Source organism: Garra rufa, chromosome 21 (genome assembly GCF_049309525.1).
Source record: "Garra rufa chromosome 21, GarRuf1.0, whole genome shotgun sequence".
In the NCBI taxonomy this organism is placed as follows: Eukaryota; Metazoa; Chordata; class Actinopteri; order Cypriniformes; family Cyprinidae; genus Garra; species Garra rufa.
The window spans coordinates 6,455,208-6,473,835 of record NC_133381.1 but is presented as its reverse complement, the minus strand read 5'-3'; the positions used below and the strand labels follow the sequence as shown (position 1 = coordinate 6,473,835).

The window sequence follows — 18,628 nt, the reverse complement described above, 5'->3', positions numbered from 1 at the left end:
ATCTAATTGAACATAATTTATTTTCATCAACAAATTATCATAGAACAGCTTTATGAGCTTTATGATCCATTCTCAAAGACTTTAAGTCATTATTTGGGTAGCACACATATTCTGAATGCCTTCAGCAGAATTCAAATGAGCCATTTTAATCTAGATTAATCTAGATTAATTCCAAGATTTAATCTAGATTAATCTAGATTAAAAAAATTAATCTATGCCCACCCCTAATTTTTACATATGTACCAATGTTATTTATATTTACCTTTTTATTGATGACTGACTTTATTTATATATTCATTTAGTGGATTGTTTCTTCATATTTGTTTATATTTACCTTTGTATTTATTTATTCATTCATCTTTTTTATTTTATTACAATTTTTATATTTACCTTTTATTTGTTTACTTTATTCATTCATTCATTGTATTTTATTTTATTATTTTTAATTATTTCTAATATTTACCATTTATTTGTTTACCTTATTTATTCATTCATGTTTAACTTTATTTGTTTGTTTATAGTTACTCTTTTATTTATATTTGTCTTTATGTGTTCATATTTATTTATTTATTTATTTTCATATTTATATGTACAATTTTAATTTATGTTTACCTTTTTATTTATGACTTCCTTTATTTATGTTTATTACTTGACATTTATTTATTAGATTTTTTCATATTTGTTAATATTTGTCTTTTTATTTATATTTACCATTGTGTGTTTACATTTTTATTTTTTATTCATTCATTAATTTTTTTTATTTATATTTACCTTTGTTTGCGTTTACCTTGCTTATTTATTCATTCATTTATTAATTTTTTTATTTTATTTTATTTTCATAATTAAATGTGCCATTTTAATTTATGCTGGCTTTTTTTATTTGTTTACTTTTAACTTTTTTATTAATTCATTCATTCAGTCAGTCAGTCATTTTATATGCATATATTCTGTTTAGCCTTTCTTTAGACATTTTATTTCATCCACTTTAATAATTTTAGCCAAGGTTTCGATCCCAAAAACCACTAAGAATTCATAACTTTTTTATTTAGCTCACAGACGATGAACATGACGTCTCGTACTCGGACCGAGACTTTGATCTGGACGAGCCTGCAGACATGTCCAGCTTTCCGTGGAGTGAGCGTCTGGGCGATGGTTTTCTCTCCCCTCTGCCCTCCTCCAGTCGATCAGCATCGCTGGCCGCTCCTCTACGGGCCGAACGCTCGGGCCGAGACACTCCAGCCAGCGTGGACTCCATCCCTCTGGAGTGGGACCATGATTACGACCTGAGCCGGGGTCTGGAGAGCGCCAGCAGAGCCTTGTCCTCCGAACCAGGAGATCAGGGAGAGGACGGATACCTGCAGGGTTCAGCATCCGCCCTCTCAGGTCAGTGTGAGGTCTTTAGTCCCATAAACAGATAAGGAATGAAACCTAATAAAGGCCTGAAACTGGTAGTTGTAGCAGATTTTAGTGTGGTTCAGCATTCAATCACGCTTGTATTGTATACATGTATATGTTTCTTTCAGATGTAGTGATTCCTGAGAGTCCTGAGGCATATCTAAAACTTACTGAGCAAACTCTGAGGTCCAGCGCTGGTAGGCAACAGCAGTCAGAAATCTGAGACTCACTTACTAGTCTGTTGCCTGAGATTGTGATCTTTAGTTTCTACTCACAAACCCAATCAAAGCACAGAGGCCATCGGCTGAATTTTCTAACACTTCTCTTTTGATTTGTGTTGCTAACTCTAATAATCAGTTTTCCAGTGTTTGCATGTAGTGTCACAGGTTGATGCCCACTGAGTTCTCTATGGTGTCTGTTCTTGGTTTCTAACGCTTTTGGATTTGCCAGATCAACAGCATTACTCATAGTATTTTACAATCAGAGCAAATTGACAATTACAAAAAAAATGTGAATAAATTATTACATTAAAAAAATCTAATTTATTGAAATATGGATTTTTCTTAACGGTCACAGGGGTCAAAAAGAAGAATTTTACATAATTATGTGACCCTGGACCACAAAACCAGTCATAAGTAGCATGGGTATATTTGTAGCAATATCCAAAAATACATTGCATGGGTCAAAATTATCATTTTTTTTATGCCAAAAGTCATTAGGATATTAAGTAAAGATTCAAAATCATATAAAACATGTTTTACAAAAAGAAAATTAAGCCTATTTTTGGACCAAATGTTTTTGCATTTTTTAAATTATAAAGCAATTTTCCTATAATATTTCTAAATTCACAAAATTCTCATTACTGTTAAACATCTGAATATTTTTTGTAATTAAATTCACATTGCTGTTTGTACAGTTTTTTTCTTTATTATTACAAAAACATATAGTAATCTGTTTTTTAATCTGTTATTTTAATGTTATTTATACTATAATACCGATACCATATTTATTAATATTCTGAATTATTTTTAGTAACAAAACTGGTTGAAATTAGCATTTTGTGTATTTTTAAAAATACATAATATTGTTTTTTTGTATCACAGTAACAAGAATGGAATTTTTATTTCAGTAAGATTAATATTAGTAAATAAATAAAATAATATTTTTTTAGTTTAACAAAACTGGTTTAAATAACTTTATTTAGCTTGAATTCAGTGGTAACTTAAATACTTTAAACGTATCTTATTTCAGTAGTCAAAGCAGCATTTCTTATTTTTAATAATTAATTAAGCTCATCTGTTTCATCTTATATTTTATTTTGTTTCAACTTTATTTCAGTTAATTAAAAATATACTATATAATAAAAAATACACAGTTTAAACCATTTTTGCATCATAGTAATGTGAATTGAAATATTTTATCAGTATAATTGGCATGAAAATATGTTAAAATGCAAAACAAAAAATATTTCAAAACTCAAACAAATGACCATCTGAAACTGCCAAATATCAGAAATATATGCATTGCTAAGAACTACATTTGGACAACTTTAAAAGTGATTTTCTCAGTATTTTGATTTTTTTGCACCCTCAAATTCCAGAATAGTTGTATCTTGGCTAAATATTGTCCTGTTCTAACAAACCATACATCAATGGAAAGCTTATTTATTTAGCTTGTATACATCTCAATTAAAAAAAATTGACTAGTTTTGTGGTCCAGGGTCAGTCTGATTGTAAACTGCTTTGACTAATGATACTTGGATTAGAAGCACATAGTATGGTTTGACTAATGAGAAAGCAATCTTGTGACGTCCATCTCTTGATCATGCACTGCATCAGGCCTGAGAAAGAGAACACGGTTCCGCAAATGCAACTCAGAGCAACTTCCGGTAGTTCCTCCATTAATAACTGTTCTGATGTTCCTCTACAGGTGACGCTGGATCACTGGAGACTCACATCAGACAGCTGGATAAAGTTCTCAACACCAGCTGCTTCCATCTGCAGCAGACGGAGAACATCATACGCAGCCGAACTCCAACCGGCCCTGAGCTGGACGCCAGCTACATGGGTTATGTGAGTGATAATCCTACTTCTCCTATAGTAAAAACAATGCTATAAGCTGGTTTGAATAAGAAAGCATTTGTTCAATGAATTAAACTTGTTTGTTATATTTAATTCTCTCAGATGCGTCTTCTAGAAGAATGTCGTGGCAGTATAGACGCAGTAAAGAGGGTGGGATTCGGGCTGAAAGATGAGGAAGACAAGATATCAGGTTTCATCAACCCCAACAGCTCAGAGTCACAAACTTCAGGTACAAAACCATATCATATACTTAGCCATGCACAGTATATGATATGCAATACATGCCATCTTAAAACTTCTCCTTAAAACTAATGCTGATAGTATATAGGCAATAGTGGAAAAGAGTGGAGTAAACATTATATACAGTTGAAGTCAAAAGTTTACATTAGGGCTGGGCCGATAAACGATATCATATCGAATCGCGATAAAATTTATGTTAATAACGATGATAGGCTCTAGACATTTTTTGCTCGATATGGATTAATCTAAGAGCCAATCACACAGTAGAAATATGCGACAACAGCCAATCAGCGTACAGCGTGCGTGTGCACGTCAAAGTACAAAGTTCATTTCCTACCGCACTTTGCGAAGCAAACTTAACACCAGGACGACAAAAAAAAGAGAGGAAGCAGCGACGAAAGTGAAACTAACTTCGAGTTATTATCCAAAGATGTTGAAATTGTCGACAAAAAAGGTAGCACGAATTCCGTTATATAAGTGGTTTGGCTACCTGAAAAGTGACTCTTAGCTCAGCTGAGAGTTTGGCGCGATTGTTAAAACTGAAACCGAAAGCAAAAAACGCACGCGCATTCAAAAGCAATTTTAATCCCCCCAATGCACGCAAATTAGGCTACATGACATATCTAGGCTGTTAGTAGTATGTAGGCTATGATAGGTTGTGTATGTCTATAGCTCTGTATCATGCTTGAAATATCCATCTCTATTTGCACTTTGAATATTTAGAGAGTAGCCTACTTAGATTATGGCTGAATTGTCTGCACTTAATACGATTAAGAAAGAACCGTGTCGTAATTTTTTTTATTTATACTGTAGATTGTTTCAAAATGCAGTGGTTGCCTCTAATTTAAATAGCTCAACCTATAATAGAGAAAATAAACAATTGTGTTAATAATAATAATAAATAAATAAATAAATAATTGTGTTACAAATTATGTTTTTACAATAATTTTATGTTTACATTTTGTACATTTACTCTCATTTACCATACTCTGTCACAACTTTAATTTTTTTAATTTATTTTAGTAAGTTGTTTTAATTTTTAAGGCCAAATCTGTAATCTGTTTTTGTTAATAAACTATACTTTAAATGTAATTTAATGAACCCTTTCATTTTTGTGGCTTTAGTCATTGTTGGGATACTATTTTAAAGCTGGCAACATCAACAGCTTATATCGAAATATATATCGTTATCGTTCAATATGGGAAAAAAATTATCGAGATTACATTTTTGCCATATCGCCCAGCCCTAGTTTACATGCACCTTGCAATATCTGCAAAATGTTAATTATTTTACCAAAATAAGAGGGATCGTACAAAATGCATGTTGTTTTTTATTTAGTACTGCCCTGAATAAGATATTTCTCATTAAAGATGTTTACATATACTCCACAAGAGAAAATAATAGTTTAATTTATAAAAATGCCGCTGTTCAAAGGTTTACATACATTTGATTCTTAATACTGTGTAGTTACCTTAATGATCCACAGCTGTGTTTATTAGTGATATTTGTTCATGAGTTCCTTGTTTGTCCTGAACAGTTAAACTGCCTGCTGTTCTTCAGAAAAATCCTTCAGGTCCCACAGATTCTTTGATTTTTCACCATTTTGGTGTATTTGAACCCCTTCCAACAATGACTGTGTGATTTTGAGATCCATCTTTTCACAATGAGGACAACTGAGGGACTCATATGCAACTAAAACAATGCATTAAGAGCCAGGGATACTAAATAAATAATAACATGCATTTTGTTTGATCTTTCTTATGAAAAAATAAACATTTTGCAGATTCTGCAAGGTATATGTAAGCTTTTGACTTCAGCTATGCATTGCTATACATTGCATAAAAGATCAGATATGTTGCATGAAAGATCCAGTATTTAATGTATTAATGTTACTATGCAGGGTAACCCAGATGCATTCATGAAGAGTTTGTTGTGTTGTGCAGGTGTGATCGAGCGCTGGGAGCTGCTGCAGGCTCAGGCTCTCAGTAAAGAGATGCGCATGAAGCAGAACATGCAGCAGTGGCAGCAATTCAACTCCGACCTCAACAGCATCTGCAGCTGGCTGGACCAGGCAGAAGAAGAGCTGGAGCAGCAGCGGGGACTGGACCTCAGCACGGACATACAGACCATTGAGATACGCATTAAGAAACTCAAGGTCAGGCACTCCAGTTCTGTTATTGATAACTAAAGCTATCATTTTAATATTAACAGTAATTGAAATAAAGCTCAAAGCTATAAAATTAAAAACTTTGAACATGCCAAAACATGCAAGTCAAAGTGCTAGAATTATTCGAAATAAAACTAAAATAAATCCGAATAAAAGCTATATAGCAATACTAAATTATATATTGTATAATAAAAATGACAAAAACACATAAAATTGCTAAAACTTAAACGTCTTCGTTTTCTTGTTTGTTTGTTATCCAACATAAACTTGAGAAACTTAAATGAAATAAAACTACTCATTATATATACGGTCAAACCGAAACTTATTAAAGGAATAATTCATCCAAAAATGCTATTTATCTGCTTACCCCCAGGGCATCCAAGATGTAGATGACTTTGTTTCTTCAGTAGAACACAAACAAAGATTTTTAACTCAAACCGTTGGAGTCTGTCAGTCATTATAATGGCAGTCAATGGTTACCAAATTTTTAAGAGTAAAAAAAACATACACAGACAAAACCAAATTAAACCTTGCGGCTCGTGACGATACATTGAGGTGTTAAGACACAAAACGATCGGTCTGTGCAAAAAACGAAACAATATTTATATCATTATTTACCTTTGATTCACCGCAGCGTTCAACTGTCCTGAGCGCGTTCACAACATGATGACATTTAACTTACTAAATTTAAAACTGAAATAAAAATAAATTAAAGCTATATAGAAATATACAAACTAATAAAAATGACATAAGCACATAACAAAATTACTTACAATAAATTCAAATTAAAAGTGAAAATACAAAAACGAATAGTATATAACTACATTAGTTTACATGAACTAAGAATGAACAATACTTCTACAGAATTTATTAATCTCAGTTAATATTAATTTCAGCATTTACTAATGCATTGTTAAAATCACAAGTCGTGTTTGTTAACATTAGTTAATGCGCTCTGAACTAACATGAACAAACAATGAACATCTGTATTTTTATTACCTAACATTAACAAAGATGAATAAATGGTGTAAGAAATGTATTGTTCATTGTTCATTCATGTTAGTTAATACATTAACAAATGACACCTTATTGAAAAGTGTTACCAAAAAATCAAATGAAAATGAGAAAATTTATTTATGACAGCTAACTGAAATAAATGACATCTGTCTAATAAAAAATGACTAAAAGCACATGAGAAATTACTTACAATAAAAATACACAGTAATTCAATTTTTTTATAAATACTGTAACAGTATATAAATAGTACTAAAATAACTCTAATGCCATGATATATTATTTGAAGCACTGTTTTCATTTATAAGGGTTAGCGTTTTCTTTGTTTTATTGTTTGTTGGTTGTCCAGCTTGTTTATTATTGTATTTTGGCATTGACACTTTTCTTTGTTGACCTGTGACTCCATGCAGGAGCTGCAGAAGGCTTTGGACAAGCGCAAGGCCATCGTGCTGTCCATTAACCTCTGCAGTGCTGAGTTTGTGCAATCGGACAGCGAGGAGGCGCGAGACCTGCAGCGACGGCTGAAAGAGATGAACAACCGCTGGGAGCGTCTCAGCAGCTCTCTGGACGAGTGGAGGAATGCACTCCAGCATGCGCTCATGCAATGCCAGGTAAGAAACACCTGCCAACAACTCAGCATTTTGCTTTCATAAATGTTGAAGGGTTAAAATCACAAATCTTTCCCTAATCTTTAGGACTTCCATGAGATGAGTCACGGTCTCCTTCTTTGGCTGGAGAACATCGATCGCAGGAGGAATGAGATTGTCCCGATTGACCACACTCAGGACAATGACACCCTACAGGAGCATCACAAAACGCTTTTGGTAAACGACTTCTCTCTTTTTTTGTTTGTACAGCCTTTGGGTTCTAACTTGCATGGCTTGTTTTTAATGATTTACTGACTGTTCAACAGATAATCCGTCGGGAGTTGCTGGACACGCAGTTGAAGGTGGCGTCTCTGCAGGACATGTCTCTTCAGCTGCTGGTCCACTCGGAGGGCAGCGACTGTCTGGAAGCCAAAGAGAAGGTGCATGTGATCGGGAACCGTCTCAAAATGTTGCTGAAGGAGGTGACGAGAGACATCAGAGAGGTGCAGAAGACCCTGGACATCAGCAGCAGCCAGCAGGTGAGTTACTGACTGCCAGAATTGACACAAAAACAGAGATGCACACAGTTTGCCTGTTTTGAGCAAAATGGCATTAGTGCCTGGAAACCTGAAATTAATTTCATGCAAATGAATTAATTGATCGAAATGTTTCTAAATTAGTGGTTTTCAACCAGGAGAAGGATGGGCCGCAGGATGATTTAAAATGATTTAAATTATCATTATTGTTATTGTTGATTTTATTAATATATTAGAATAATCTAAAATGCATGCAAACAAATAAGAAATCAAAATATAAACTGAAAAAAAAAAATAGAGAACAATACCATATAAAATAAAATTACAGTTCTTGAAACTTGAATAAATTATTATTAATTTACCTTTTTATTTTAAGGTGATTATATAACCTATATTAATTAATAAATAATTACATATAAATTACTGATTATATTATATTATATTATAAAGGTTGAATGATTATATCAAAATAGTTGAATGAATCATAATTAATTTACCTTTTTAGGTGATTATGTAACCTATATTAAATAATAAATAATGACATAAATTACTTATTATATTATATTACATTGTATTATATTATAGCAAAAAGGTTGAATGAGTTGTGATAAATATACCTTTTTAGGTAGTTCTGTAACCTATATTGATTAATAAATAATTAAATGTAAATGACTAAATTATATTATATTATATTATAATTAGGGGTGGGCATAGATTAATTTTTTTAATCTAGATTAATCTAGATTAAATCTTGAAATTAATCTAGATTAATCTAGATTAAAATGACTAATTTGAATTCTGCTGAAGGCATTCAGAATATGTGTGCTAAAATAATGACTAAAAGTAAGTCTTTGAGAACGGGTTTCTCAAGCCAGGTGGCGCATTAGATCAGGCGCTCATCTCCTGTTTCCAAAATGCATTACAAACTGCTTGACAATTGCATTTACAACCCAATTAACTATACAAACTTGTGTAACCAAGTACTTCTGCGCAAAAGGCTGTACGACGTGCGCGTTCCAGTAAAATATACAGGCGCGCGGGTATGGATAGCCTATCTGCGTTCATCTTCCAATAAACTGCGTTGCTTTTAGAAGCGTCAATTCAGTTGTTGCATATAGTTTAATGTCTTTATTTCGGGATTATCAAAGTAAATTATAACTCAAACTTGAGATTTTACTGGGGCACAGCAGATTTTCACTGGGGCACGTGCCCCAGTAAAAAGGGTATAGCAATGCACGCACCTGCCCTGAAGCGGCTTCATAACTGCATCCATAGGTGCGTTCCGATCGACAGGGTCCCTATGCAGTGTTCACTGCTCCCTACTCCCTTAGCACGGTATATCCGTTGAAGTGGACTTCGCTGACAATAATCGCTCATTTGGAATGCCCTGAAACGTCATCAAAGCAAATCAACGGCAGGGTCACGCAGATTATGATTTAACATAAATAAATATTGTAATTTGTTTTAATTTCAAATTTAAATACATATAAAATACATATAAACGTATGTATCTAAAAAATATAGTCCAAATGTATATGTTTAGACCGTTAACAGATTAACAGATTTTTGTGGTCTTATCTCACGCACTTTTTTCCCCACACACACAGCCTATATTTAACTATCCTGTGGTAACATTAAATAAAACAAAACAGATCTTCACCTCGCCAGATTTACTTTCATTCATAAAATACAATATGCAAATGTAACATTAAACGCCATAACCATTCATAAACACTCTAATTTGTATAATAATAACAACATTTATTGCAACCGCTCCATTTCAGAGCCTTTAAAAAAACTCCAACGGCTCTGCTCCATCATTACTTTAAACTGGTGACGCGGTGCGCAATGACAGTTGGGTAGTTTTCCCCGTCCACTTCCTGTGAAGTGAAGTACCGATGTTCCCTTATTCCCTATGCCGTTCGCAGTGCCCTTCGAACTGAACATGTTCGCTCCCTTCGATTTGGAATCTCACTTAAGATGGCGGAATACCCTGTGAAGTCCACTTCGCAGTCCACTTACGGTCGAATGGAACGCACCTCATGTCTGCGCGTCTCATTTGTGGTCATTTCACAGAAGTTGAAGACTCGTTCTCGCCCCCTACAGTGCAATTCAACTAGATATACGTCATCCGCGCTAAAATATCAAAGTGAAAGTCATCATATCTTGCGTAGTTTAGACCCAGCTCCCAACCCAACTTTGAGAATAGATTAACGGCGATATTTTTTTTATCGCGCGATATGAGTCTCACGTTAACGCAGCACGTTAACGCCGATAACGGCCCACCACTAATTATAATATATTATATTATATAGGAGGCCTTTGAATATTACTTTGGTAGTTTTTATTTTTGTATTTCCTGTTTTAATTTTAAATTAAATGTCTTTCAATTTCATTTAAAAGTTTTAGTAATTAATTAATTGACCTTTTTTAGGTAATTATATAACCTATATTAATTAATAAATAATTACATATAAATTACTGATTTTATTATATTATATTATAAAGGTTGAAAGATTATATCTAAATAGTTGAATGAATTACGATTAATTTACCTTTTTTAGATGATTATATAACCTATATTAAATAATAAATAATGACATAAATGACTTATTATATTACATTATATTATATCAAGAAGGTTGAATGAATTGTGATTAATTTACCTTTCTTAGGTGATTTATATAACCTATATTAAATAATAAATGACATAAATGACTTTATATTATGTTATATCTAAAAGATTGAATGAATTGTGATAAATTTACCTTTTTAGGTAGTTCTGTAACCTATATTAATAAATAAATAAATTACTAAATATTATATTATATTATATTATATTATATTATATAATATAGAAGGTCTTTCAATATTATTGTGGTAGCCTATTTTTGTATTCTCTGTTTTTAATTAAAACATTTTTTTCTATTTTCATTTCAAACTTTTAGCAATTTAGTTGTTTTGTTGTCATATATATATGAAATCATAAAAATAAGTTTATGTTGTTGTATTTAATTTATATATGTATACATTTATATTATATTTGTATTATTATTTATAAAATAAATAAAAGTTAAAGTTGAGGAAAGTTTTTTTTACTCGATAATTTTTTTTTTTTATTATTTTAGTTTTATTTAACCCTGATGTGCAGTCTAGTTTATGTTTTCTCACGCTCTCTTTCTCCAATCCTGCTCATCACACACAATCTCTGTAGGATTTGTCATCTTGGTCATCCGCTGATGAGTTGGACACTTCCGGTTCCCTGAGCCCCGTGTCTGGACGCAGCACCCCCAGTCGCCAGCGATCGGTAACACATCACCCTCATGTTCTGTTGGGCCCTCCAGAGATCAGTGTTTGCTTGTCACGTTGAGCCGATAGTTTGACACTTGAATGTCCCTGGAACTTGGCCTCCAAAAACACACTTGACACCTTATTAGTATACTTGTTCAGAGTTCCTCCAAAACTCAGGACCTTCCCAGCATGCTCTCCTCTAATGCAAGAGCCGAATCAGAACTGGAGATGTGATTCGTCCCTGTTGTGTTTCTACATCCTATTGATTGATCCAAATTAGTTTTACATCATTAAAACAACTAGTCACAACCTTATCACACCCCTAAATTCTGGCTTGGTTTGTTCCTCCACTCATTTCCCCATATTCATGTTTATTCTAGATTCCCACACTGTAGTCATCAAGGAATACTGGTTCTGTGACAAAAATAAAAACATGTCCAGGTCATATTTACCTTAAAATTAAAAGAAAAAAATATGAAAATAAATTTAGCATCAAGAAAATGAAGGTATATTTTTATATTATAATAAGTTAAATTATTATAAAATTATAACAATTATTATAAAAATATTATAATTTAAAAAAAGTATAATATTTGTGTGTGTGTGTGTGTGTGTGTGTGTGTGTGTGTGTGTGTGTATACATTTGTATTTAAAGCTTGTCATGCTACTTAATTTTTTTTGCAATATTTAATAATAATATAATATTGTGTATGTAATAATAATAATAATAATAGTAATAATTAAAAAATAATTTTAAAGCCCATGCTACTTATTTATTTTTGCCATTATAATGCACATATAATAAGATAATGACATTATAGCACATATTGGCCTTAAACTATTACTGTAAAGCATCCAGATTTTTTATTTTATTTAAAAAAAAAAAAATTTCGTCCAGATGTTTTGTTTCTTTTTGTTTTTATTTTTTTATTTTTAAGAATTAGATCAGATTCTCATTACAATAATACAATGAATCATAAATCTACAAACTATTACTGTGATGTAGGTATATTTTTCATTATATCATTATAAAAAGTATTATACAAAATATCAGAATAACTAAAGTATAATATTGTTTGTGTGTGTATACATGTTGATATTTAAAGCTTGTCATGCTACTTAATTTTGGTTTGCAGTATTTATATTTAATAATAATAATGAATTTCAAAGCCCATGCTATTTATTTATTTATTTATTTATTTTTAATGCCATTATACTGCATATATAATAAGATAATGACATTAAAGCACATTTTCCCTTTAAATTATTACCGTAATGCATCCAGATATTTTATTTTATTAAAAAAAATGTTTTTTCTATTTTATTTTATTTATTTATTATTACTATTTATTAATAATACAATGAATCATAAATCTACAAACTATCACTGTGATGTAGGTATATTTTAAATTATTATAACAATTAAAATTATTATTATAAAAATATATAATAATTTAAAAAGTATAATATTGTCTGTATGTGTGCAGGTCTATATACATATATTTAAAGCTTGTCATGCTACTTAATTTTTGTTTTTAATATTATAATATTTAATAATAGTATAGTGTAAATAATAATAATAAATAAAAATAAAATAATTTTAAAGCCCATGCTACCTATTTATTTATTTTTGTCATTATAATACACATATAATAAGATAATGACACTAAAGCACATTTTCCCCTCAAATTATTGCATAATGCATTCAGATTTTTTGTTATCTATTTTTTTATTTTATTTATTACAATGATACAATGAATCATAAATCTACAAAGTATCACTGTGATGTAGGTCTATAAATAATTAAATAATAATTAATATTATATTTTTAAAAAAATTATAATAATTAAAAAATATAATATTATGTGTACATATTTAAAGCTTGTCATGCTATTTAATTTTTGTTAGCAATATTTACAATATTCAATAATTATGTAATATTGTGTATATAATAAATAATAATAATAATAATAATAATAAAATAATTAATTTTAAAGCCCATGTGTTAAAATTAATTTATTTTTTACCATTATAATGCACATAAAATATGTTTTTTTCTTGCGTTATGGCCTTTATGTAATACATAACTTCCTTGGTAAAATATGACCTGTGGCATGTTTTTGGCACATTTTGAGTTTGAATCTTGCAAACCGAAAAAATGTCTGAAATGAGCTTAAAACTTCCTCAAAGCCCTTTGAAAACTTTCTGAGAAGTGGGTGTCATGAAGAACCAGTTTCTTTGTCTCCATAGAGGTGCTGTCACCCCCTCATTTGATTTCGTTGGTGCTCTTCTTTTTTTGGGTTCTTTCATCAGTAGCTTTGTCTTTATTTGCCTGGACTGAAACATTCTTTCTTTCTTTTACCCCCCTGTTCATTGCAAACAGCCACGGGGCAAAAGTAGTCTGTCACAGCCCGGAGCCTGTGTGAGCAGTCCACTTCACAGGTACCTTTCTCCTGGTTTCTAGAACACTCGGAAGATAATGGAACTCAACCCATGAGCTGACCTTAGGCCCCTAGCGCTAATAGCTCTGGGTTGACCCCTAAGTGGACAGTGTCCTACAAACCTGACAGACCACGCAACGCTGAAATATTAGCAACCTACAGGCTCATGCTGATGACTTCCATCATCTTCTGTGATTCTAGACACTGCTCAGGATAGGGAGCTGAGATAGACAGTACTAAGACCAAAAACGTGCAGTTTTTTTTTTTTTTTCGGCTGTAAATATGGATGCGCTAGGCTGCTTGCTGCTGAGCCGTTCATTTTTCTTGTCTATTCAGCAAGCGTCTGCAATGAACAATCTTGGCAACGGTTTCTCTTTCTCTTTTTCTCTCTCTGGTGTGTCACATCTGCTCTTTCACCGACTAATCAATCATCTTCTCCCTCTTCCAATCTGCCATCCGTGCAGTTTGATGACATGCTAGAGAAACATGACTGTGCATTACAGACACTCAATGTCAGGACTCTCTACCCGTGGGACTGCTCTGATAGGAGCAAAAAATCTGATTTCCCATGATATGTCAGCATGCACAGGGTTATGGTGAACATTGAACACGAGATTTTTTACATTATAAAATAAGTTTAATGATGATAATCATTTAAAGGAGCTGCAAAATCTGGTTTACCTTCATATGGCAGCATTAAATGTGATTATTTACTTTTTTTGTAGTGGATCATAGTGAAATTGCGACAAGATTTTTTTTTAAGTTTAGTAATATTTTTAAGATAATTGTTAAGATTTAGTGTTAAAAGTGTTTATTTTTAAACAATTGTCCCATAAATAAAGGTAATCTCAATATTTCTCTTAAAGATGCATATTCACAATATAATTACATTATAATAAAAAAATTGAATAGTTAAAATAAAAGATTTTTTGTATTAAACATGGTTATCCACAAATAGCTGTTTTGTAGTGGGTCATGCTGACATTAGAAAAAATGATTATTTATTATAAAATAATTAAGTTTAATAATAATAATAATAATAATAATAATAATTGTAGCAATAGCCAAAAATACATTGTATGGGTGAGAATTATCCATTTTCTTTTATGCAGAAAGTCATTAGGATATTAAATAGATCATGTTCCATGAAAATATTTTGTACATTTCCAGCCATTGATATATAAAAAGTTATTTTTTGATTAGTAATATGCATTGCTAAGAATTTCATTTAGACTTTAGAAGCGTTTTTCTCAATATTTTGATTTTTTTTCCCTAATATTGTCCTATTCTAAGCACATGCTATTTATTTATTTATTTTAGCCATTATAATGGACATTTTCCCCTCAGAATTTGAATTATTAATTATAAGAAATGCATCCGGATGTTTTAATTTATTTATTATAATTATTATATTATTAATAATTTTTTCGTCAAGATGTTGTTTTGTTTTTTCTATTTTTTTATTTAATTTGTTAGAATTCTCATCAGATTCTTATTACAATAATACAATGAAACATAAATCTACAAACTATCACTGTGATGTAGGTGTGTTTTTAATGATTAAAATAATTAAAATGATTCTATTATAAAAATTAAATTATTTTAATAATATATAAATTAAAAAACTATAATATTGTTTGTGTCTGTGTATACATATTTATATTTATAACTTGTCATTTAACTACTTTTTAAAAGTTCAATAATGATTATAGGTTATTTAATTAATTTGTTATATTTTAGTAAAATATAATCATAAGTCATACTCATAAGTTAAGCAAATTATGACAAAACATTTAAAAAAAATTTATTATAAATTATTTAGTTAAACTCTTATTTTAGGATCACTTTAGAATAATTAATTATATAACATGGAGAAATAACTAACACGGTATAATATTCAAAATTATGTAAACAAAAGAGAATGATGAAAAAGATGCGCAGAATGATAAGGATGAAATAATGTTTTATATTTTGGAGACTTTTCTTAAAAGAAGATATATACAGTATTACATTGCAGTAAAGATGAGTAACTAATGACTGTCACTTTTCTATTGATTTTTGATTCAAAGGCGGCCAATTAAATTATTAGTACATTGTCATTTGTATCTAAAGCAATGTAGTGATGTAGACTTATTATTACAGTCAGTTTGTCTGGTGTAACCAAGGTGTAAGTATCTCGTGAATTGCATCTTTTTGGATTCGAACATACAGCATTTTAGTTTTTCCAGCATATTTTTTAACCATTAGGCCATAGCAACCCCAGTACAGATATTAAGCAAAACTCTTCGCCTTAAGCTGAAAACTATTAAGCTGCACTTTTTCCTGTTAGCATGCTCTCTGTTTAACAGCGCTTTAACCAAAAAGGCATATGACAACAAAAACTCTCAAAATGTCCCTTTTGCTTTTAAATGCTACTGAAAACTTTAAACTAACTCTATCTGTGTCAAGCTTGGGCAGCTATCGTGTTCCCAAATGTCATATAATAGTGTTAGAGATAAATACAGTTGAGGGCAAAAGTTTACATGTACATTCTTTTACCAAAATAAAAGGGATCATATAAAATGACGATTACATTTTATTTAGTACTGACCTGAATAAGATATTTCACATAAAAGACGTTTACATATAGTCCACAGGAGAAAATAATAGTTGAATTTATAAAAATAACTCAGTTCAAAAGTTTACATACTGTACACTTGATGCTTAATACTGTTTGTTACCTGATTGATCCTATTTTTTTCTTTTTTTGTTTAGAGATAGTTGTTCATGAGTCCCTCGTCTGTCCTGAACAGTTAAACTGCCTGCTGTTCTTCAGGACAATCCTTCACGTCCCACAAATTCTTTGGTTTTCCAGCATTTTTGCGTATTTGAACCCTTTCCAACAATGACTGTATGATTTTAAGGTCCATCTTTTCACACTGAGGACAACTGTGGAACTCATATGCAAATGTTGCAGAAGGTTCAAGCGCTCACTGATGCTCCAGAACGAAACAAATACATTAAGAGCTGGGGAGTGAAAACTTTTGGAATTTGAAGATCAGGGTAAATGTAACTTATTTTGTCTTCCAGGAAACATGTAAGTATCTTTGTAACTTCTGAAGGGCAGTACTAAATGAAAAATATAATATTTAGGCAAAATAAGATAAATATACACATCTTCATTCTGTTTAAAAGTTTTCACCGTGCCCAATCTCTTAATGCATTGTTTTTCCTTATGAAGCATCAGTGAGCGTTTGAAGCTTCTGTAATAGTTGCATATGAGTCCCTCAGTTGTCCTCATTGAGAAAAGATGCATCTCAAAATCATACAGTCATTGGTGAAAAGGGTTAAAATACACAAAAATGATGAAAAACCAAAAAAAATTGTGGGACCTGAATGATTTTTCTGAAGAACAGCTGGCCGTTTAACTGTTCAGGACAAACAAGGGACTCATGAACATCTATCACTAAACAAAAAACACAGTTGTGGATCATTCAGGTAACAACACAGTATTAAGAATCAAGTGGTTGTATCTTTTGACCTCAACTGTATGTACAAGAAATATGTAAAGAGAAATTATTCCATGCAGTAAATATGAAAGCCTGTTTACACTCTTGAAAGTAAAGGTTCCAACTTTAGATTTTCATAGCAATGCAATATGGAAGAACCATTTTTGGTTCCACATTTTGGAGTAGTTCACTTTCAGAACAAAAATGTACAGATAATGTATTCACCCCCTTGTCATCCAAGATGTTTGTGTCTTTCTTTCTTCATTATGTTTTTTGAGGAAAACATTTCAGGATTTCTCTCCATATAATGGACTTCTATGGTGCCCCCGAGTTTGAACTTCCAAAATGCAGCTTCAAAGGGCTCTAAACGATCCCAGCTGAGGAAGAAGGATCTTATCTAGCAAAACAATCAGTTATTTAAAAAAAAATTACAATTTATATACTTTTTAACCTCAAATGATCATCTTGTCTAGCACTGTGTGTACTCTAGCTCTGTGTATACTCTATGTACAGATCTGTGTCTTTACTATTTTTGCACACTGTCTGTCTTGTATACTTGTATATGTTCTTTTTATAATCTGTGTTGTCTTGTCACTGTCATTCTGTAGCACTGTGGAGCTTCTGTCACTACAACAAATTCCTAGTATGTGTAAACATACCTGGCGATAAATCTCATTCTGATTCTGAAAAAGTATATAAATTGGAAATGTTTTTAGAAAATAGCCGATCGTTTCGCTAGATAAGATCCTTCTTCCTCAGCTGGGATTGTTCAGAGCCCTTTGAAGCTGCATTTAAACTGCATTTTGAAAGTTTAAACTCGTGGGCAACATACATATCCATTATATGGAGAGAAATCCTGAAATGTTTTCCTCAAAAAACTCAATTTCTTTATGACTGAAGAAAGTCATGGACATCTTGGATGATAACGGGGTGAGTACATTATCTGTAAATTTTTGTTCTGAAAGTGAACTACTCCTTTAAGGGTTCTTCATTGGAACCATCAATGCCCAATATCCAATGAACCTTTCATTTTAAAAGTGTAGAGAGAAACTCTGAAAGTTTTTTTGTGATTTGTGAATTTACAAAAGCATTTTCCTCAGCTAAAGTTAGAAATAGCTAGATAACCAATGCAATTTCTCTCATTCTCCTAGTTTTACTTCTAAGCATTTCCACCTCTTTGTGCGTCTCGTGTGTAGCAGGTCTCGCAACGCCGCTGGATCCGTTTCCTCCCATTCTGACGAGGACGAACCACCATCCTGGTGCAAAACCTTCCTGAAACGTGTCCTCTGGGCCGCACTGCCGCTGCAGATCATCCTGCTGCTGGTGCTGGTGGTGGCCTGTCTCGTGCCTATGTCTGAGGACGACTACAGATGTGCCCAACTCAACAA

The 18,628-nt window shown here is 31.8% G+C and overlaps 1 protein-coding gene across 1 annotated transcript in view; it reads left to right on the top strand.

Annotated features, from left to right (window-relative positions):
- Positions 1-18,628, top strand: part of LOC141295207 (nesprin-1-like) — a 42,482-nt gene extending 23,854 nt beyond the window's left edge. Inside the window, exons 32-40 of the mRNA XM_073826409.1 lie at positions 1,050-1,383; positions 3,325-3,467; positions 3,579-3,705; positions 5,660-5,871; positions 7,308-7,508; positions 7,593-7,721; positions 7,811-8,023; positions 11,235-11,327; positions 18,440-18,628. Of these exons, the coding sequence (XP_073682510.1) occupies positions 1,050-1,383; positions 3,325-3,467; positions 3,579-3,705; positions 5,660-5,871; positions 7,308-7,508; positions 7,593-7,721; positions 7,811-8,023; positions 11,235-11,327; positions 18,440-18,478 (1,491 nt within the window). The 3' untranslated portion in view covers positions 18,479-18,628. The remainder of the gene's footprint in view (positions 1-1,049; positions 1,384-3,324; positions 3,468-3,578; positions 3,706-5,659; positions 5,872-7,307; positions 7,509-7,592; positions 7,722-7,810; positions 8,024-11,234; positions 11,328-18,439) is intronic.